This window comes from Schistocerca gregaria, chromosome 3, assembly GCF_023897955.1.
Source record: "Schistocerca gregaria isolate iqSchGreg1 chromosome 3, iqSchGreg1.2, whole genome shotgun sequence".
Classification (NCBI taxonomy): Eukaryota; Metazoa; Arthropoda; class Insecta; order Orthoptera; family Acrididae; genus Schistocerca; species Schistocerca gregaria.
The window spans coordinates 958,618,877-958,643,124 of record NC_064922.1 but is presented as its reverse complement, the minus strand read 5'-3'; the positions used below and the strand labels follow the sequence as shown (position 1 = coordinate 958,643,124).

Below are 24,248 nucleotides of genomic sequence, written 5' to 3'. Positions count from 1 at the left end.
AGGAACTTGCTGTAGAAGTCGCCTCTGAACTATTAAACGATTGGCTGAATTAACAATATTTAATGTCTTTAGCATTTTCAGAAGTTTCGAGTAATTTGTGTGAGCCTTTAAGATAATAAAATCTTGTTTGGAACTTTAAATTTTATTGAAGCAGCCCTAATCCCGTGAAGAACTATGGATATTTTTCGTTTAGCTGGGCTGTACAGGAATGTGGCCGTGCAGACTGGGAACTAAGGTCAGTAAGTTTCCCTTCGCTTTCTGACTGGCCACCAAATTAGTTGCCAGGCTCGCGTGATTTAAGGTGGCAATGTTCAACTTTCATTCAACATTAAACAACGACTTCTTCGCCGTCCCACATATGTTGCATCGGCAATAGTCTGTTACGTGAAATGAACATTCAAACAACTCATTCGACAACTTCTTCGCCGCCCCACATATGGTGCTTATCGGCCGGGAAAACTGAATTAAAAGCAAATAAAAGTGCTCGATGTGTGAAAGCGATTGGTATAAATTAACGAACTCGGTAGGCAATAACAGGACACTGAATTGAACTAGTGTGGGAACAGTGTTACCAGTAAAGGCGGGTGTAGTGTATAAACAATAAGTGTCTACCGCTGTACGTTGGTTAGTGACGATGGTGAGGAAGGCGACGATGCTGGATCGCGGCTGCCGACGGCGCTGAGACTAAAGGAAGACGGTGCGTCATCGCGGAGCTGCGCTGATCTGCGAGACAGCTGCCGGCTGCCCCGAGCGGTCAACGGTGCCTTGCTGCCCCCCCCCCCCCCCCTGGAGCTATTGCAGTAGGCGATTCCTGTGGCGGTACTCGACGCTACAGCTGCTGCTGCTGCCTTCAATACGTCGCGACGCGTCGCATCACGATTGCTGGTACACCGCGACGACATCATTCGTCGAAATCAAGCATTTAAGTTAAGTCAAAGACTTTTAAAATATTTATTAACTGCTGCTAACAAACTAAAAGATATGGAAAGTAGTGTACATTTCAGAAGGGAACCGGTCTCTGACCAAGAATCCTCAGGATCAGGAATTGAGTTTAATGAGGATGGTTCCATTAATCCCTCAAATATTGAACTAGAACGTAATTTGTCACCAGTAAATTATGACTTTAATTTAAATGAGAGTGCAGGGATGCAATCAATAAGTGAAATAGAAGTCAAAAGGGAGCCAGTAGAGTTGCTAACTTTGTCAGGTAGTGAAACTGAGCTCAATATATCTCCAGCTCAGTCAAGTCAAGAGATACAAAGTATCAAGGTAGAAGCTCCGGATTGGATGCAAATACTGTTTGCCAAACTCGAATCAAACCAAAATAAAATTGAGGCTAAAATTGAAAATAGTAATAAAGAGCTGGAGAATAAAATTGAGGTTAGTAATAAAGGGTTGGAAAATAAAATTGAGGCTAAAATTGAGGATAGTAATAAAGAACTAAAAGAAGAACTGCAATCAAAATGGAATAGTTTGAATTATAAGATAGATGCTATTCATCATGACATTCAAGTAAAAGTAGGGCAACAGTTAACTAAAATGCATAGTACTTTCAAATGTGAAATAGATCAAATTCAAAAAAATTATCAAGAGGCAGATGAACTTTTGGAAGTGAGGTTGTCCGAAAGATTGAGCAACGAGTCCAAACTTTGCTCTGACAAAGTTAAAGAGGTACAAATTAAAGTAGATACTTGTCAGAAAAACATTGAGAAAGTAAAAGAAACCTGTACCGAAATTCGTGGTGCAGTGGAACAAAGATGTTCTGCCAGGATAGAAGCAGTAGAGTCACAAGTAGAGGAATTAAATACTAACATTGCTAACCTAGAAAATAGAGTAACCTCTGTTAATTCTAGTCATTCTACTGTACAGCATGTGACTTCAGTTGACGCCGCTTTTATAGGGTGTCGACAGTTTTTGCGCTTTGATCCTGATAAGTACATTCACCCTCTTGAATTTTGGAATGACTTTGAGGATGTTCTCCCCAACACTTGGTCAGAAAGAGAAAAAATTTCATTTATAAGAAGTCATTTGTCAGGTGATGCTTTGCGATGGTCAGCGGATGTAATGATCAAATGTAAAGCTTTATCTGAATTTAAGTCTGCATTTCTCAACGAATACTGGTCACATAACAAACAAAATGATGTGTTAAGGGAATTCTGGAGTGGTAAGAAGTTTTTCCCAGGGCGTGAATCAGTAAAGGATTTCGCTAGGAAGTGGGTTTCAAGACTGTCACATTTGACAGAAAAGATAAAGCCAGATATGATCATTATGGGTTTAGAAGGTAAGCTGCCGTGGTACTGGCAGAAGAGGATCATTTCCGCCCCTAGAGATAATATAGACAAATTTATTGAATATCTGGAAAGAGTGGAAAGAGTAGCTGCTGCTGAGGAGCAGGTGCAGCAGAATAACAAATCTTCTAACAATCACGTACAAAATAATGGAAACGTGAACGTTAGAAATATGGAAGTTAGGCACACCAAAACAAACTATCGAAACCAAAGCCGTGGCAGAGGAAGAGGGGGTAGATACTCACCACGCTTTCGTAACAACTACTATGACGAAAGTGGAGAAGTAAATACTATGCCATTAAGACAAGAAGGGAGTCATGATGCTACTATATCTAGTGGTGTCACAGATGAACACAACAGGCCGCGTGTGGGAAACTAAATCCCGTCTATGAGGAAACTGGCGCTCACCAGGCGGTAACAGTAACACAGCCAGTAACGGAAACACAGACAATCAGCCAACATACACAGACAGACAACATGGATGACGAAATAAATACAGATAATACTAGTGATGTGTTAAGCCACTCTCACAAAATAGTGGATAGTATTTTGGATACACTAGAAAAATGGGTCAAGGAAGAACAGGAACTCAAGGTAGATAATGGGGAAGAAATAGATAATGGGTTTGAGTCTGATGGGAATAATGATGAAGTAAAAGCTTACATCTTCGATGAAAATGGCAATCTAAAAGCTGAAGTAGAAGTAGCAGAAGTAGAATCAGTACTGCAAAACTTTAGAGAGGAGGAAATGATGAATGAAGGGGGTAGAAATAGTAACGAGGTGAAAGAATCTAGTAGCTGTGTAAACGTGCCACAAATGGTTGAAGTTGACGACATTCTTATGAACAGCAATATTGCGCAGGGACGCAGTTGCTCAGAGGTAGAGGATAGTTTGGCTGATGTGCAGCAAACAAAAGTAGAAAAAGTCGTCAGATGCTTCGATTTAAAGTTAGTGGACAGATTAGAGAAAGCAGCTAAGATTATAGAGCATGATGAGCCCCAGGATGTAAATGTAAATGTAATTGCAACTGATCAGAATTACTTTAGCTGGAAGAACATAGAACGAGATTTATTAGACGAGGTGTGTGAGCAACCAGTTCAATGTAAAATAACTCACCCTGTTATCAAAGTAAACATATCAGGAGTCACTGTGCGTTGTCTGCTTGACAGTGGCAGTGAAGCAAGTGCTTTATCACAAACATTTTTTGACACCATACCCAATAAAGAGAAGTTAACAGTTATGAAAGTAAGTGGCTTAAAGATTATAGGTGCTACTGGAAAAGTCTCTAGACCAATTCAACACGAAGCTTTGATACCCATTGGTATAAATGACGTAGTAATAGATCATCCTTGTTTGATTGTGCTAGGCTTAAGTGTTGATATGTTGATTGGTACTGATTTCTTATCAAAGTACCAGGGAAAGATCAATTTTGATCAGAACAACTTAATTTTAACTTTACCTGACTCTAAAGTGATAAGAGAGTCTTTTATAGGAAGTCATATAGGCGGTAGTAATGAAACTTGGGAACTGCCTATTAGAGTAATAAAGAATAAAGGATACTTGCAGGAAAATTTGGTTTTCAGTGAGAATGAGGAAAGTGCTAAGGTTGAAAAGAGACACATCCTAAAGGAAATAGAGGAAAAGGTACAATCAACAAAGCAAATTGCTGACGAACAAAGATCAGAGTTAAAGAGTGTGTTAACTAAGCATAGTAATGTATTCTCAAACGCACCTGGTGAAGTTAAAGGTTATGAATGCCATTTGAATATCAAGCCTGGGAAGGTATTTTTTAAGAAGCCTTATCCAATACATGTTGCAAGGAAACAAGCAGTGCGAAATGAAATTAAACGTATGTTGGCATGGGCTGATCATATTAAGTATTTTGAAGAGATAATTAATAATCTGAAACACGATGCCACAGGTTTTGCTCCATGTGAGCTGATGTTCAATCAGGAACCACATAATATCATTCCGAGTATGATTGACTTTCCAGTTCTAAGTCAGAGTACATTGGATGAGAAGAAAGCACAGGCCAGGGCAAATATACGCAAAAGAGCTTTAGATAGGAAAAAGAGGCATGATGCAAGGGCTTCCCCCACTAGTTTTAAAATTGGTGAGCTAGTGCTGGTCAAAACAAAAGAAAAATCAAAGAAAATTTCTGCAGAAACTAAAAAGTTTATGCATGTATATCATGGACCATTTAGAATAGTAAGTAAACCTCATGCAAATGCCTATCGTTTGGAATATCCAAAGAGTAAGAGAGAACTAGGTCTAAGAAATATTGTGGATCTAAAGGAATTTAAAATTAACAGTAATTAATTACTGTAGGGAGTCTGCCACTCTTTGGCGGATACACGGTTTGGCGTACCGTGCAGTCCCAGCTGGGTGAAACTTTATTTCCTTTTCAAGTTTCATTCCCTTCTTCTGGTCTATCATAACAGGTAAGAATCACATATGTCTTCATGTTGTATATATGCTATTAGGTTTTAAGTATTCTTAGTAAGGATCTACCTAGTGAATGGCAAAACAAAAGTCTGAGTACCAATAAGAGGCAAACATGGCTAAAATAAATAAATTAAAATATTTCATGTAATTGTAAAGGGTTAGAAACTACAACTAAGAGAGACACTTTGCAGTATACGAAGTACGGTATGAATATGAATAATCCATGAGATTATGCAGAAGGTAGTATGTTGCTAGAAATAAGGTTGTCTGAAGGAAAACAGCGTAAGAAGGTAATGCTCATAGAGGCAAGCAATGGCGTTTTAGAATTAAATAAATGGAGATGTGTGGAAGTGGTGTGATGATCGCACCAAATATATAGAAACAGGACGTCAATAGGCTGACAAAAGAAAAAGGGAGAAAGAAGTGGAGAAATGAAGTATTTTTGAATCTGGAAGAAAAGGGAGAAAATGAATAAGGTGAAGAAGTGAAGTAAGTAAATTGAAGTAAATGATGTAGGATTAAAGAATAATTCCCTCACGTCTCGTGAAATGGTGAAAAACGCTAAATCTTGCTTGAGGCAAATAAATAGTTAAACAGACAACAGAAACACACAAATATTGGAAAATGCAGAAATTTGGAATCGGTATACTGAAAATAACTAATTTCTTTAGTAATTCATACAATAAAGCAAAGTGCTGGTCAGCAAATGACTTCTTTGATGAACTAATCCATACGATAATTAAGCCAGAGTACATTAAAACTAAAAGGTTACTCAATTTTCTAAGTTGAAGCAAGATCTTAATATATTAATTTGCTAAAAGAATTTTCACTATTTAGGAACCTAAAAGATTATTTATGAAAGAAGAAAGTAGGAGCTATTGTATCAGATACGACTTAGTGCTAAATGTCTTTCTGACAACATCACAATTAGTAAAATAGTGCCAGAATATAAACTATAAAATGTACTTTGTCCTACCTTAGATATAAGTTGAAAACAGAAACTTAGACTGTATTGTCTGTTTCTCAGGGACATGCAGGCTGCATGAATGACTGACAACAAGCGGTAGGGAGATTGGAAGTAGAGACGCAAACCACAGTGAATACAATTTCCTCCCACAATTTTGTCAATCAGTGAAATTAAATGAGTGTTACAATAGGACACCCACCACAGTGCCGAGTATTATAGTAAAAGAAAAATGTGAGTGCGTTGCAGTGATAAAAGTCGTGTGTATTTTCTTTTTCAAGAAGAGACTGATTTTAAAGAAAAAAAAATAACTATTTTGTAACCATTGAAAAATTTATATTTCCATGTAAATGTATGTAAATAATTTGTGAATGTCTTCTGTACTAGGTTTTCTATGTGTATATGAGTATGGTTATTTTGTGTATGTAGTAATAAGGAATTTCCTAAGAAGAAGCAACTTAAGTTGAAAGAGGTATACTAAAGTAATCCATCGCTTGTTTGTTCTTTTAGAAATTTAATTTTGTTCAAAAATAGATTTTCACGAAAATTAAAAAGGGGGTGATGAAGCAAAGCAAGCGCTGTATCATGTATAAGATACAGAGGCGAGCGAGTGCACGGGACTTACCCTAGTTCACTGCTAGTAGCGTCACGTCATCGTAACGCGCCTGCATATAGTATTGCACCACATTTAACATAAAAGTAAAAATTAAGATTTGTGTGTAAAACTTTGTTAAAGTATAGTTCTATGTAATAATGTTTCAGGTAACAAATCTTAATGTTATAAAATTAGTAGTTTACGTAAAATTCACGTTTTGAAAGAAAAATAGGAGGCGCTAAATAATGACGCTAGGAAGCCAAAATTTGGTGAGAAGGTGCAGTAAGAAGTCAGTAATGAGTGGTGCTGGTTTCCAAAACCATAAAACTAAAATTGACTCCAGAATCCGCGTTTTTCGGAAAAATCAGAGGCGCGAAATAATAGAGCTACAATATTGAAAATTGGTAGGATGCTTCAGTTCACCCTAATAATAATAGTGGAAATACCACAATCAGTTACCTCTTCTAGTTTTTTAGTAATTTAGTAAAAACTACTTTTGTGAGTAAAATGTACATAAGCATTATAGATTAAGTACTTTAAATTTTAATGATAAAACAAATTCTTGAAGACCAATGATCAGATAGGACAATTAACAAAGCTACACCAAGTTTTAGTCTTGTAGCATAATTAACAGCTGATACAAGTCTTGATAAAGCTATAGTTCAGAGGTAACAATCTACCGTTAGTTCCATTGTAAAAATTCTAGAGAGTAAAGTTTTAATTTTAGCGGGCTGAGATTTTCTACGTGCTTTTGTACTGCTCAGATGTATGTATACAAAAATTGAGAAGTTTGTAAAGCTATTATTAAATGTGATATTTAAGATTATGTGCCTGAGATAGCGATCATTTGGAGGCTGCAGGCATCTGCATAGGAACGGAAAGAACAGATGCTCTCTTGGCGGTACGCGCCGGAGCTATATAAAAAGAGCGGCAGAGGCAGTAGAAAGCTCACTCCGCATTAGACCAACGCCTAGTCCACGCGAGCTTAACGTCCGATCGCGCCTCGCCTCGGGTGACGTCATAGCGGGCTGTGACATGCGCGTACTTAGCAATGTAAACGGACATTGAAAAATCGCGAGGACTGTACACCGTCCTGGATCGTTTAGACTTCGGTAACAAACTGTTATTGTGCCGTCCGTGTGAAGTATAATTCCGCGTGGCAAGTGGTGACTAACCCACTTTTAAGGCGAGCATTAATCTTTTTTTTTTTTAACATTATTGCGAACTATTAATAGAGCACCGTTAGTTAGAGTAATGAACTATTCGGGAGGAACTTGCTGTAGAAGTCGCCTCTGAACTATTAAACGATTGGCTGAATTAACAATATTTAATGTCTTTAGCATTTTCAGAAGTTTCGAGTAATTTGTGTGAGCCTTTAAGATAATAAAATCTTGTTTGGAACTTTAAATTTTATTGAAGCAGCCCTAATCCCGTGAAGAACTATGGATATTTTTCGTTTAGCTGGGCTGTACAGGAATGTGGCCGTGCAGACTGGGAACTAAGGTCAGTAAGTTTCCCTTCGCTTTCTGACTGGCCACCAAATTAGTTGCCAGGCTCGCGTGATTTAAGGTGGCAATGTTCAACTTTCATTCAACATTAAACAACGACTTCTTCGCCGTCCCACATATGTTGCATCGGCAATAGTCTGTTACGTGAAATGAACATTCAAACAACTCATTCGACGACTTCTTCGCCGCCCCACAAAGACTGCGTGGCTAATAGAGATAGATGAAGAGGAAGGCATCTCAGGAGCAAGATAGGAGACGCTAGCTTTGCTATTTGACAGATGAGAGGTTTGGTCTTGTACATTAATTTTGTGGAGAACTTTATGAGGATGATAGTAGGAAATGCTTCAACTTCTTCTTAAAAGCAACAGGAGATTGAATTTTTCTCAAGGTAAGGGGCAGTTTGTTCCAGAGGCGGACAGCGGCAACTGAGAAGAAGTTTGCAAAAGTTTTATTAGTACTGTCGAGGCGAAAGTAACAACTTACAGTCGCGTGAGCTACGTGAATGCTGATCAAACCATTTGTAACTTTGCGCAAAATGCGTAACAAATGTGCCTCTATAAAAGTGAAGGACACAGGCCCTCGACAGTATATCAAGCTTTCACGAGATTTGGCTGTTATTCATTTATGTATGTACCATGTCTCCCCCCCCCCCCCCCCCCGGATTGTTGATTGTGTAGTATAGCACAAATCGTTATGAGAGTTCATATGGTGCAGAGCAACTTAACGGCCAGCTGCAGTCCAGGTATGATCAAATGATCTTAATAGCTCGATTATGTGTTGTTGGACTTTGAAGATGCAGAGTCGACATACAGGTATTCATTAGAGCCAACGTTTTCCTTTTGATACATTGTTGGTTAGGATTTAGACATCGTTAATTTTCTACGGGGGTTTTATAGAGCAACACTAAAAAGAGCTAAGTGAAATTAACGGCCGGCCGCTGTTGCCGGGCGGTTCTAGACGCTTCAGTCTGGAACCGCGTGACCGCAACAGTCGCAGTTTCGAATCCTGCCTCGGGCATGGATGTGTGTCATGTCCTTAGCTTAGTTAGGTTTAAGTAGTTCTAGGTTCTAGGGGACTGATGACCTCAGATGTTAAGTCCCATAGTGCTCAGAGCCATTTGAACCATTTCATATGAACATAAATATAACAGGACGTAATGGAGAATGTTTCAATCTGGATACGAGTTACAGGCGTAGGTGAACTGAAATTAATAATTAGTTGCTTGTATCAGTCTCCCTATTACACTACAGCAATTGTATAATTATTCAAAGAAATCTACTGTCAGTGTTTCGGAAGCCCACTCATCTTGCTGTATAAGTTGGAAACAACGTTAACCAATCGACTGTAAATCCATAAAGAACTCTCCAAGAACTTTTATGCAGAAATATGCAGATAAACTGCTCCTAACTTTCTACTCAAACAATAAATGTTTTCATGTGTTCCGATATGAACGATGTAAATTATAATTTGAGCACAGTAACATCGTTTACATCCTGTATACACGGTAACCTTACGCATCGTGTTTCTCGTTCAGGAATGAAGTATGAGCTGCCACTTGGTATGCACCACGGTCACCTCTAGTTCACACAGCATGTAATTTTGACCGGAGTTATTGGAATTTGTGACGCGTCAAGGCCGATGGCTGTGCCCTGAGCTCGAAGTCTACAGGACGGGACCTTTCAACAACACAAAACAAGAACTACATTCTCCGTGTTGTCATGAGTTTCCTCAGTACAACGGGTGTTACACTCTTGGCATGGAAGGTACGTTATTCATATCTCTTTACCCAATTCAATGATATGGTTACTGAGAAAGTGGTACGTCGCCAACCGCAGGCCAGTACGATTGATGACGTAGAGACGAAGCAGCGTGGAATGACGTACCCCACATCTGCTATCTAAGCTCGTTTCGACTAAATGCGCAGTTGGGGTTAGATCATTGTTGCTACGATAGATGGCAACTCTGTGTAGTAAACGTGGAACCCTGTGCACCCCCAAATCATGTTTTTATGTATACGTCCTATACGCACACTAACAAGCAGATGTCCCCAGCGGTGGTATGGACTTTTTGAATTAATCTATACATTGATGTAGGTTAAGGTCCAAAGAGTGACCATGCAATCATTCTCCGTGGTAGGCCTTCGTTTGTGAGCAATTGACGAAAAAATATTTATGAATTTTGTGTGATGCTATATACCTTTAAAAATGGTAACAATGTACACCCTGTTTACATAGAGCAATGGGTAAGGTACTAACTTCACACGGAAAAGATTATTGGTTCAAAGTCTCGTGAGGTGCAGTGAGCATTTTTCGTTTGTAAAATCCTTATCGAAATGATTTTGATAATTTTTTCATCCAATTAATTGCTTTAAATATAATTTTCTGTGTTCATATTTCATGTCATGTTATTCATCGTTTGAAATAGAACATTTGCTCTAATTTTTCTTCCCATCAGTCTTTTTCAGCTTGGAATCCTTTACATGTGATTTTGAATATTGTTATGTATTAACGTTGATTGAGTTGCTTCCTTTTTGTCATCTGATATTTTTATCCATGTTATTGTATTCATTGTTTCTGTTTCTCACTATGCTTGAATTTCATTTTGCTCACAATCCCTACTTCAGTTTAAATCATCATCCCTGTTATTTTCTCCATAGCGTAATCTGAATTTATGTTCTAAATGTTTATGTGACTATTGCCGTCCAAAATGATGTCCATCTTGTAACGAAAAATACATTCTTGTCACTACTGCACAGTCAATATAAGTAGATAATTCATTATTTTTTTTTACTGGCAGATCGGATTTTTAAACGTTTAGACATTGTCATAGATTACGAAAAATAATAGGAAAAAAATAAGAGCAATTGGAGAAATTAAAATGTTGATTAAAACGATGTGACAGATGAATACAAGTAAAAGAAAGTGCATGGAAACCAATAAATTGGATGAAAATAATGATCAGGGTCATTTCCATAAACATTTAAAAATAAAAAAAACACTTCAATACATCTAACAAGATTCAAACCAACAACCTCTAGCATATGACGTTAGTACCTTACCCATTACGCTAGGCAACCAGCTTGTAAATTGTTAGCCGGCCGCGGTGGCCGAGCGGTTTTTGGCGTTTCAGTCCGGAACCGCGCGACTGCTACTGTCGCAGGTTCGAATCCTGCCTGGGGCACGGATGTTTGTGATGTCCTTAGGTTAGTTAAGTTGTAGTAGTTATAAGTTCTAGGGGACTGATGACCTCAGATGTTAAGTCCCATGGTGATCAGAGCCATTTGAAGCATTTGTACACATCAAAAAATGGTTCAAATGGCTCTGAGCGCTATGCGACTTAACTTCTGAGATCATCAGTGGCCTAGAACTTAGAACTAATTAACCGTAACTAAGCTGAGGACATTACACACATCCATGCCCGAGGCAGGATTCGAACCTATCGCCGTAGCAGTCGCGTGGTTCCGGACTGTAGCGCCTAGAGCCGCACGGCCACTCCGGCCGGCTTGTACAGATCGTTACGGTCTTAAAGCTATATGGCATCACGCGAAATTATATTTTTTTCATGGACTACTCGCAAACGACGGCCCAACAAGGTGAATGGCTTCAGGGTGTGATTTCTCGGACCTTGACATGCAGTTTGATTCAAAAAGTTGAGTCCATCTCTGGGGACCTCTAATTGCAAATAAAATTTCATTATTTGCTCTTCTTCTTCTTACAACGTCGATGGTGAACAGTGTATAACTGTAATTTCTACATCGCGCCTCTTAACATACGCCTTTTCCCTCGGCCCCATTACGTGTTGTGAGGCACATGTACCGGTGTGCCAGCACGGGCAGGTGACTGAGTGGTGGTGTTTCTTCTGCGGCTGTTGCAGCTGGTGGTGCGCGAGATGAACCGGCTGGGCATGATGGTGGACCTGTCGCACGTGTCGGTGCGCACGATGGCCGACGCGCTCGAGGTGACGCAGGCTCCCGTCATCTTCTCGCACTCGTCCGCGCTCGCGCTCTGCAACTCGTCTCGCAACGTGCCCGACGACGTGCTCCGGAAGCTGGTGAGACATCTGGCCGGCACAGGGCTGGCGTGGGCTCTGCTGTCCGCGGCGTCAACGTGGTATTCCAGACCACAGACACTGTAGCCGTGCATTCTCCGACTCATACAATGAAGGCTTTCACGACCGGATGGTACTGTTGATGATAATTCTTCTGGGTCATATGGCCGTGGCCCATGGAATTCTTCTATTCCTAACGTTTCGTCCAATACTACGTTGGACATCCTCAGAGGTATCGCTGGTCCTACTGTCGGCAGGACTCAGCAGGACCAGCCACACCTCTGAGGATGTCCAACGTAGTATTGGACGAAACGTTGGGAATACAAGAATTCCATGGACCACTCATCAGGACCAGCCATACCTCTGAGGATGTCCACCGTAGTATTAGACGAAACGTTGGGAATAGAAGAATTCCATGGACCAAGGCCATATAACACCGAAGAATTATCAGCAACGGTTTTCCGACTGTTCCAGTACATCCCTTCGCTATTTATTCAGGCTTAGGTCTGGCTACCACACGTCCACATCTACATAGACACGCTGTAAGTCCTTGCCGGAAGTGCTTGACGGAGGGCATCCCGTACCACTACTAATCATTTCCTTTCCTGTTCCACTCGCAAATAAAACAAGGTAAAAACGACTGTCTGTACGCCTCCTTATGAGTTCTAATTTCTCCTACCTTATCTTCGTGGTCCTTACGTGCAGGTATATTGACTAGAGTAGAACCATTCGGCAATCAGTTTCAAGTACCAGTTCTCTAAATTTTCTCAATAGTGCTCGAACAATCCACGGTTATACTGCCGGTTCATGGTGTCCAACGGACACAATATTTCGGCGATCAGACATGCCGCCATCGTCGGCGCACCTGACGATGGCGACAGGTCTGATCGCCGAAATATTGTGCCGGTTGGACAATATGAACAGGCAATATACCCGTGGACTGTTCGAGCAACAAATTCGCCGCGAGAAACTGACGAACCATTTCTCAATAGTGTTTCTCTAAAAGAGCGTTGCCTTCCCTTCAGAGATTCCCATTTGAGTTCCCGAAGCATCTCCGTAACATCTACATGTTGTTAGAACCTACTGGTAACAAATCTAGCCGCCCGTCTCTTTATTCATTCGATGTCTTCCTTCAATCCGGCCCGGTGCGTATCCCAAACACACGAGCATTACTCAAGAATAGGTCGCTCCAGCGTCCTACATGCGGTCTCCTTTACAGGTGAACCACTCTTTCCTAAATCTGTCCAGATAAACAGAAGTCGATCATCCGCCTCCCCTACCACAGTTCTCACATGCTCGTTCCATTTAATATCTCTTTGCAACGTTACTCCCATGTATTTAAACTACTCGACTGTGTCAAGCACAACACTGGCAATACTGCAGCCAAACATTACAGGTTTGTTCTTCCTACTCGTCAGCCTTAAATTACATTTTCCACTGCATTCATAGACCACGCAAAGGAGCAATGACTGGGAAAAGTTCTGCTGTGATAAAGCTTGAGCGGATTCCCAAACAACCTCTGTTTAGCGGGTATTCAGACACGTCATAGAAGTATGTGAATCCACAGTCAGTGTGGAGGAGATTGTGCTGGAAGTTGATGCTTGCTTGCATAACACATAAGAATTAAAATATATACATTTTGCCTTTACATTTTCTTTAGCCACATACGCATATTTTTAGCACGGAGGTGAGTGTCTTTGGAATTAATTGCTTACCAAACTTACTCATGAAATAATCTTTGCAACTCACGTATCCATTTCGTTTTAGGTGTATCATCAAGGAAATAGGTTTTAAAGAAAACGTAGATTTGAGGCCTTATTACAAGCGCGGTAGAAAGAGCACGCGATAGCGATGTGAGAGCTGTAAGGCAGACGGTTTGCCCGCAATCTGTTCCAGGCCATCAACGGCGGCATCGTGATGGTGAGCTTCTTCAACAACTTCCTCAGCTGTTCCGACAGCGCGTCGCTGCATGACGTCATCGGTAAGTCGGCAGCCACGGCTCCCCTCTCCTGCCCGCACAGCTCAGGGCCGAGGCAGACAAGTTCTCGAGCGCCGGCTCGGCACGGACCGGCTCTGAACACCGCTCCCAGTAATTGTACTGAGAGCAAAGTTACCTGAACGCCGACGGCCAACCGTGATAATTACACACTGCGCTCCTGAGAGCTGAAGAAGCGTTTCGCCTTTTACCTTAAGGTGTCTCAATGTATTGGATATTGAAGAACACAGTTTTGTTTTTATATGGAATAATTACACATTAGAAAACAGCTGACACCATAATATTAGATTAATAAATTATTGCCTACAGTTATTTTTTTCCGCCGAAATCTGCGCATCCTCACATCAGTCTAAAAAAACGGTTGCGACAATCCGTCTCGTTTTTGTTACACACAGCGCCAGCAGCGCTCCATGCGCCCAGCAAGCGACACTCCTGTAAACGATATCGAATGATTGCGAATACTAACGTTTTTACCCATTTGCATTGAATCTCTTGTAATGTACTGATATATATGAGTGATGTAGTTTTCCTCTAATAATGAAAAATTACTAGCAAACACTGGAAGCCATGGCCTTTTGAAGAAAGTCGCCGTTTATCTTCCCAGCAAAGCAGAGTATTGTTCGCTACACTTCCAACTGAATCAGTGAAGTGGAATGTAAGAAACGTATATGGAATATAATAACTACATTATTTAACATTCTAGATATCCTACCATAGATGTAGCATAAGCGAAAAATCACACAGGCGTAATAAGAAACCGCCAAATGCAATAAAACTGTTTCCCAACACAGAAGAAACTAATAGAACAATTGTTACTAAAACTGAGCCACAAACGACAAGAATCTTAAACCCGCTCTCTTTTGAAGCAAAACTAATCATATTTACAAAAATATTCGTGTATTACAAAATGAAATGAAGTGTAAGAATGGGCAAATCATTAGACTCCATAAAATATTTTTAAGCGTCAAGGAAAGGGGCTATGATAATTACAGACAGATAATACGAGAAATGTATGCTTTTCATGCGTGAAATATAGGCTTACATTCTCTACATTTCAGCAGAAAAAGCTGCAGATCTACACACGTTCAAAAGTATTTCTTCATGAGTAGTACTGTAATAATTTTTTCATAATGTGGGGCCACAGTCATATTTCTTTAAAGGAAGTACCACCATTAGACTGTTTTTTTTATTTGCAGTGTTACATTTACACGATCATGATATCTACTTTAAGTTGCCATTATCAAGTATTTTAATATTATACAGTTCTAAGATGGCATACTGTCGTATTTAAAATATACTATTAGACACATTGTCTAAGGGTCAAAATTTCTGGTAAAATCCTACTGCTATGTTGTATCACTGAGTGTATCATCTTTACAGTTGATAATGGCAACTTAAGGCCGAAATCATGATCATGTAAATGTAGCACTGCAAATAAAAAGTCTAATGGCGGTACTGACTTTAAAGAAGTAGTAGCCTGTTACTGAATCAGTGTGATACGGCTGTTTTTACATGTATTTCACGATAGTTCATGTCTCTTGGTAATTTACTAAGGCATGGAATGCAAAAATATAATAACTATTTCCTTAACTAATTAGAAAATAATTAAAACCCAACATTATCCTTACGGCACATGTCGCCGTCTGCTTCCTGACCATTTGGAGCGCTAGTGTCGTTCTAGCTTATGAACGGTAACAACTTTCGCACCAGAGAGTGTGGTAATAGGTTAGAGACCTCATACCATTTCACGATTAACAATCGACACAGTTTGATGCTATGTCTATTTGTTTTGTAGTTTTTATATTTCGTAAGCTAATTGCTATGGAACACCCTTAATGATCTTGCTCTAACTGCAGATTTTTCTTACGAAAGCTGTGAGTGCTTTCTGTTGTAACTACTTGTTCACTTGGGGTCTCTTTTGTAGTTCGTTTTTGTAAGTGTTATCAGTCTTATGAAGTAACGTCTGTTCGTTTCGTTTCAGTTCTCCTCCCGTCCCCCACTCTCTCTATCTATCTCTCTAACTATCTTTCTACGTATGTACTTATATACAGAATGATCCTCTGACGTCCACTAGAAGAGATGCGTTTCACAGTAGCGAAGATGAACAAGTGCTCATAGCTCTTAAGATATGCGTTTCAGAACCCATGCTTGCTAAATACCTTTGCGAGAGCTTCTGTAAAGTTTGGAAGGTAGGAGACGGATACTGGCAGAAGTAAGGCTGTGAGTACCGTGCGTGAGGCGTGCTTCGATAGCTCAGTTGGTAGAGCACCTGCCCGCGAAAGGCAAAGGTCCCGAGTTCGAGTCTCGGTCGGGCACACAGTTTTAATCTGTCAGGAAGTTTCATATCAGCGCACACTCCGCTGCAGAGTGAAAATCTCATTCAGGACAAGAATAGTTTACGTTAAACTATCAGCTGCAGCGGCACATTTTTACGGAGTCAGCAGCGACGAGCAAATTTGTGTCCCGGAGCGGATTCGAACCGGCGATCTCGTGCTTACTATCCAGGATCGGTAACCAATACACTATCCGGGACATAGCGCTAGGGCAACTGCACTGACTACCTCGTTACGGCTCACGGCTAATACACAGTTCAATGGACCACCACCTATCTTAAGTCCCTGCACATTATACTCCTGTCCACTACTTAGAGATTATAGCACGAGGTTTGAGGTGTCACGCTTGGCCCAGTGGTTACCCCATCTGCCTGGTAACCACGAAATTCGTGGTTCAAATCCCGGTCCGGTACAAAGTTTCGCTCTCAGATGCTAATTCCGCAAAAATGTCCCGCTGCAATTGATAGCAATGATCCACCCTCATTTTACATATACTCGTAGTTCTTCAGAGCTGCTGGATTTGCGTAGTGTATGTTCTTTCAAAGGAACAGAAACTGCGCCTCGAATTAAAAATAGTTTCGCCTGGTCACAACAAAAAGTAGTAGACATGTTTTGACAAAGAGCTGTGTCAAATTTAAGTAAATCTTTTATTAATTTATGTAATAAACTTAACTGACATTTATTATGTTCTACTGTGATGAGCCCTCACCCACAGCAGTGAAAGAGCCCATAGTCATGACCGAACGGAAGCGGTTTCACCTAGTCACTACAAAAACTACACGTGCTTTTTTTTCATTTTGAGCAAAAAAATAGCTTTACACAATGAGATTTTTCACTCTGCAGCGAAGTGTGCACTGATATGAAACTTCCTGGCAGATTAAAACTGTATGCCGGACCGAGACTCGAACTCGGGATCTTTGCCTTTCTCGGGCAAGTGCTCTACCAACTTTTTTTTACGTCATCTTTTTAATTCACCAAAAACAGTAACATAAATGGCTACAATGAAATGGCATAAATAAGGTCACAGATAATTGTAGTCATGAATTACAGCATTCAAAAAATTAGTCTTTAGCAGTAGCACAATTTAGCACCTTCACTGTCACCTCCAACTGGTGGCAGCCCAGCAGCACATTTTCTTCTTCTGCAGCGTAAGGTTCCTCATCATCATTTCCCAGACCCGATCTAATCATCCAGTAAATCCTTGACGTGTGTTCCTTCCAGGGGAAATTACGTGGACAGAAGAGCACTCGCGAACAGCAACATCGCAAAATATTTTACTGCCTTGTTATTTTTGTCAGTTCCAGCCTTCGGAACGCATCTATAGGGAGTTCAAGATCTTCCTTTATATCAGACACCAAATGTTTCTCGCCATATTCTTGTATCTGCTGGACTACTGATTTATTTTTCATGTGTGACTTGCACGCGAGGTTAGGGTCGCGAACGTGACTCAACCCATTCCCTCTCTACTAGGAATCCAGTTCCTAAACTATACCCATTCGGTTGAAGACCATTCGTAGCATGTTACCATATTTCTTATTGTCATTCTGATATTTAAGTATTTTCTCGAATTCATTTTCCATATACATCTTGTATTCAATAAGTTCGTCGCTCCCAATATTGTTAAAAACATAACTTGTATATTTGCCCATTAACCAAATCACTGCGTTATTTTTTGCTTGAGGGTAGTAACTTTCCTCTGGTCTGAAGAAAATGTTAGTCGGTACATTGTTTGCTGTAGTTCTTGTTATTTGAGCAATTTTCTCCCTCAGCCTCCAGTTGAAAATCCGATCTCCACAAGTGTAACGATGAGGCACACTATCAACGAGGTTGCATTTGCTGCACAGGTTTGTGTCACTTGAGCTACCCAAGCACGACTCACGCCCCCTCCTCGCAGCTTTACATCTGCCAGTACCTCGTCTCCTACCTTCCAAACTTCACAGAACCTGTCCCGCAAACCTTGCAGAACTTGCCCGCGAAAGGCAAAGGTCCCGAGTTCGAGTCTCGGTCCGGCACAGAGTTTTAATCTGCGAAGAAGTTTCAAAAAAAATAGCTGATGATGGCAGAAGTAGAGAGGATATGAAACGGTGACTTGTAACAGCGGGAAAAGCTTTCCTGGAGCAAGAATAACATGCTAACATCGAATACAAATTTAAATATTAGGAAGTCTTTTCTGTAGAAGTTTCTCTGGAGAATAGCATTATAAACAACTGAAACGTGGACAATGAACGCTCCAAACAAGAAAAGAAATAAATTTCTGAAATAGGGTACTGCATAATAATGCTGAAGACAGAATGGGTGGATCTGTGAATCTAATGAAATACTGTATAGAATGGGGTGGAAAAGATCATGACATATCTTGACTGAAACAAGTGATCGCTTGATGCGACACAAGCTGTGGCATTGGGAAATCGCGAGTTCCGTAATGGAGCGAAGTGGAAGAACTAGCAGACGAGACCCTTTTTGAGCACTTGCAAACGTCAGCAACGATATAGGATTACGGAACTTGTAGTTCACTGTTGTTCAATGGCCGTAAAAAATTTAATAACTCTCTGAAACAATAGCCTGCAGTTTTATATTTGATACTCGGCTCCCGCCACAGTTTCATGTGTGTAAAGCTACAGTAAAAAAAATTTAGTGAATTTGCGCTGTATTTTCTTTTCTCCTGAGCTCCTTTATCCATCTACACGAATAGAATGCGTTTCCAGTGAAACTATCTTTTTCTCTGCAGTTGCATATTCCTTTTACCGCCAACATGTCAAACGGCCTGATTCTTTTATCTTTCGGTAAATGAATTTGACAAAGATAAAAAACATCTGTGGACTTCCGAGATTAAATTTTCCGTAATTCATATCCTGTATTTATGTTTGCAGGAACATTACAGTAGATGAACTTCATAATTGTAATTTCTTGTCATATTACTGCATTTTACACTCAGTTAGTACATAAAAAGTGGTATTCCTGGCGAAGAGAAATCTCCTAATACCAAACATAGCGCTTCATTAAAGGAAGATGTTTCTGACAATGTACGTTTGCAGCACAGTATTTGATGGGAGTCAAACATGGACTCTGGGAAAATCGGAACAGAAGAAAATCGAAGCAACTGAGATGTGCTGCTGCAGAAGAATCTCGAAAATTATTTGTACTGATGCTGTGAGGAATGAGGAGGTTCTCCGCAGAATCAGTCAGGAAATGGATGTAAAGACAACCCCTACAACTAGAAGGGCCAGGAGGATAGGACATGTGTTAAGACAAAACAGAATAATCTACATAGTACTTGAAGGAGCTTTAGAGGGTAAGAACTGTGGAGAAAGACAGACATTGGAATGCATCCAGAAAAATAATTGGTGATGTAGGTTGCAAGTGCTCCTCTGAGACGAAGAGGTTGGCACAGGAGAGGAATTGGTGGCGGGCCACATTAAACCAATAAGACTGATGACCAAAAAATAAAAACAGTATAACAACCATTGTACAGCTTAAAGACGTTTGCAGATGCCAAGCGTTTAAAAAAGTTGTGTATTTAGCTTGGGTTCGATGAGGCATGAGTCATTGATATTAGCGTAGTGCAAGACGTCAGCCTGATAAACAAAAGGTTTTCGGGTCGAGTCGGTATGCGGAAATTCTTTTTTTTATTTTCAATGTTTACGTTATCTGTAATGCAAATAAACCGAAATAATTCTCCATATACTGTATTTACTAAAGGTTTCGTTAATGGCATGAGAAATAAAGACAAAAGAATTCAGATTTGCTGATAAATTTTCAGGAAGGACGTAGAAGAGAACTTCGTGTATAAAATTAGGTTACTTGATGATTTTTAAGTCGATGATTCACATGTGCCTGACGGGGTGGCCGAGCGGTTCTAGGTGCTACAGTTCTGGAACCGCCCGACCGCTACGGGCTCAGGTTCGAATCCTGCCTCGGGCATGGATGTGTGTGACGTTCTTAGGTTAGATAGCTTCAAGTTCTAAGTTCTAGGGGACTGATGGCCTCAGAAATTAAGTCCCATAGTGCTCAGAGCTATTTCACATGTGCTGGGGTGTTATTCATCGTCAAAACAGGGAAAACCATGATTTGTCTGCTGCTGTCGAGGGCTGCTCTAAGGTCAAAATTAAGCTAAGGGTCTACGAAGCCCTGTCTCTTTAATTACTATCCTGTTTTGGAAATTATTTACATACCCAAATTTTAGTTACCTTTTCCTTTTCATTTCTTTTATGGGGGTATTAACAAATGCAATTTACTGAGCATTATTTCAGTTTACTTGCAATGTAAGTAACGTAAGAACTGAAATAAAAAATATTTATGCATAGGGACTTGACTCCACGATCCTCGAATCTCCGCTGCCTGAAATATGCACTAACGTAAAAGTCTCGTACCTCACCCAACCCGTTCCAAAATTGCCACTTTTTCTCAATGCTTGGCCATCTGGAACCCCAATTTCTGTCACTTTCATTTCTTGCTGAGTCCTACACATACCATAAATTTGGAGGAAATCAGTGACGGCGAGTAGGCACTTTCACCTTGTCAGTCCTCTAAGCCTTCTTCCGTAGTCTAATTTTTTTCTGACACAAGGCGCCACTAGAGTGTCTTTCATCGTTGAACTGGGGCGAATCCCGCAGTTGATGAAAGAAGAGATAATACCCATATATCGGAATGTGGCCTCGTGAGATATGAGAATAGCATGTTAGTAAGATAGAAATGAAAATAAAATAGTGCTGTAAGTGAAAAAATACTGGTCTCTCAGATGGGGGGAGGGGGGGGGGGGGATCGGCTGGTGGGGGGAGGGTCCCGGGACGGGGCCGTGTCGTGGGTTGAACATGGAATAAAGTTATAGAGGTATCTTACGGATTGGCTTCAGTAACCAGAGTCATGGGGTAGGTGGCAGTGGTAACGAAGCGGTGAAGAACCGTACACATGAATGTACAGCACAGAATAGAATGGAGAGTTCCATCAGTTCAGTCTTTGGATCGAACAACACGGCAATAACTACTGGGATTAACAGAGATGACAGCATACTGGTTAGACAGCGAGTGGGTTTGCAACTGGAGTGTACGCAGAGTCATTTCTGTCGGCTGTTAGGCTGTCAGGTCTGACAGAATTCAGGAGCGGTGCGCATCCCTAGGTGCTGCGCTCCACGCAAAATTAGGGCTCCACACCCATCTTCAGAAAATTCTCTGTTCGATGTGGGGCAGCTGATGTCTTAGCACTCCGTCTTCAGCCCACAAGTGGCCCATCGGGACCATCTGACCGCCGTGTCATCCTCAGCTGACGATGCGGATAGGAGGGGCTTGTGGTCAGCACACTGGTCTCCCGGTAGTTCTTATGGTTTTCTTTGACCGGAGCCGCTGCTATTCGGTAGAGTAACTCCTCAATTGGCATCACGAGGCTGGGTGCACCCCGAAAAATGGCAACCGTGCATGGCGGCCCGGATGGTCACCCATCCAAGTGGCGGCCACACCCAACAGCACTTAATTCCCTACCGCCGTTGGACAAGCAGCTGCCACCAGCAAGTCGTATACTCCTAGCTTACTTATTTGTTACATAGTTTAATTCTTAATTTCTTTGCGTGTTTTTGGGCACTTGCATTGTTTAATTCATAAATTTCGGGCGTATTATAGTATTAGAGAGTTGTAGCATCGCGCTTTAATGTTTATTTCGTAGATTCTTACTTAAATTGCGTGTGAATTTCGTGTAGGAGGTTTATTTTCGAATTTTAGTTACTGTAATCGTAAACTCAGGCACATTGTAGTGCAGTCGTTAGGCATTTGTACACGTTAGTTCATACATTCTTTGCGTGTTTCCCTTGTGTTATCTAGGCACTCGTGTTTCTGTAACTGTTGTTCAACATCGATTAGAATGGACAGGGTCTGTGATTGCTGTGTTCGGATGAGGACTGAGTTGGCATCCCTTCGCTCACAGCTGCAGGTGGCGCTGACTTCGGTTGCGCAGCTTGAGGCTGTTGCCACTGGCCACCACTGTCGAGAGCCGGACTTGGATGTCATGGGGATGTCAACCTCGTCCCGTCTGTCCCCAGATCGGTCTGAAGCTGTGGTTGCCCCAGTTGCTGCCCACAGTGGGGCTGAGCCGTCGCCTGTGGTTGATTGGGAGGTCGTTCCAAGGCGTGGCAGGCAGCGAAAGACGTCCCCGGAGGCTGATCAGAAAGCCGCCCCGGTGCGTCTGGCAAACATGTTTCAGGTACTGTCTATGGCTGTGCCAGATGAAGCTGCCTGCCCTGTTTCAGAGGATGATTCTCAACCTTCAAGGTTCGGGCAACCGCAGAGGGTGGGCTTATTGGTAGTTGGGGGCTTCAATGCTAGGCGTGTAATGGGGCCCCTTAGGGATATGCTGGCTAAGGAGAGGAAGAAATCCAGTGGGCACTCCGTGTGCATTCCGGGTGCAGTCATTCCTGACGTGAAAAGGGTCCTTCCGGATGCCATGAAGAGCACAGGGTGCAGCCAGCTCCAGGTGGTGGCACATGTCGGCACTAATGACGTGTGCCGCATTGGATCTGAGGAAATTCTCTCTGGATTCCACCGGCTATCTGATTTGGTGAAGGCTGCCGGTCTTGCTTACGAGATGAAGGCAGAGCTCACCATCTGCAGCATCGTTGACAGAACCTACTGCGGACCTTCGGTGCAGAGCCGGGTGGAGGCTCTCAATCACAGGCTCAGACGGTTTTGCGACCGTGTTGGCTGCAGATTCCTTGACTTGCGCCACAGGGTGCTGGGGTTTCGGGTTCCGCTGAATAGGTCAGGAGTTTACTACACTCAGCTGGTGGCTACACGGGTAGCGGAGGCTGTGTGGCGTGGACTGGGCGGTTTTTTAGGTTAGAAGGCCTCGGGAATGTATGGGGTCGGCTGCAATCTCAAAGGGTGCATGGCAAACACAGGACGTGCTTGGATCAAGGAACAGTCGGAAATGTAGTTGTAAATTGTTGTAGTTGTGGTGAAAAAGTCCCTGAGCTTCAAGCGCTAAGAGAAAGCACAGAAGCTGAGACCGTTATACGTACAGGGAGCAGGCTAAAGCTTGAAATAAGATCTCCAGAAATTTTTACGAAGTCTCAGACGGTGTTCAGGAAAGATAGATTAGGCAGAATTGGTGGTGGAGTGTTTGTGTGTCAGTAGTGGCTTATCTTGTAGTGAAGTCGAAGTAGATACTCCGTGCGAATTGGTATAGGTGAAGGTTGTACTTAACAGCCGAACTAAGTTAATAATTGGCTCCCTCTACCGACCCCCAGACTCCGATGATATAGTTGCTGAACAGTTCAGAGAAAATTTGAGTCTCCTAACAAATAAATACCCCACAGATACGGTTATAGTTGGTGGGGACTTCAACCTTCCCTCGATATGTTGGCAAAAACCGATGGCAGGCAGAAAACATCTTCCGAGATTGTCCTAAAAGCTTTCTCCTCAAATTATTTCGAGCAGTTAGTCCACGAACCCACGCGAATTGTAAATGGTTGCGAAAACACACTTGACCTCTTAACCACAAACAATCCAGAGCTAATAGAGAGCATCATTACTGATACAGGGATTAGTGATCACAAGCTCGTTGAAGCTAGGCTCAATGAAGTTTCTTCCAAATCCACCAGAAACAGACGCAAAATAATTTTATTTAAAAAGGCGTATAAAGTGTCACTAGAAGCCTTCCCAAGAGACAATCTCCATTCCTTCCGAACTGACTATGCAAATGTGGACGAGATGTGGCTCAAATTCAAAGATATAGTAGCAACAGCAATTGAGAGATTCATACCTCATAAATTGGTAAGAGATGGTACTGATCCCCCATGGTACACAAAACAGGTCTGAACCCTGTTGCAGAGGCAACAGAAAAAGCATGCGAAATTCAGACGAACCCGAAATCCCGAAGATTGGCTAAAATTTACAGACGCGCGAAATTTGGTACGGACTTCATTGCGAGATGCCTTTAATAGGTTCCACAACGTAACTTTGTCTCGAATTTGGTAGAAAATCCGACGAAATTCTGGTCGTATGTAAAGTACACAAGCGGCAAGACGCAGTCAGTACCTTCGCTGCGCAGTGCCGATGGTACTGTTACTGACGACTGTGCCGCTAAAG

General features: G+C 41.5%; 1 protein-coding gene across 1 annotated transcript in view; it reads left to right on the top strand.

The window, feature by feature from the left end:
* LOC126355729 (dipeptidase 1-like) overlaps nucleotides 1-24,248 on the top strand; it is a 1,497,236-nt gene that overhangs the window by 1,330,402 nt on the left and 142,586 nt on the right. The window contains exons 10-11 of the mRNA XM_050006099.1: nucleotides 11,674-11,850; nucleotides 13,744-13,828. Coding sequence (XP_049862056.1) covers nucleotides 11,674-11,850; nucleotides 13,744-13,828 — 262 coding nt within the window. The remainder of the gene's footprint in view (nucleotides 1-11,673; nucleotides 11,851-13,743; nucleotides 13,829-24,248) is intronic.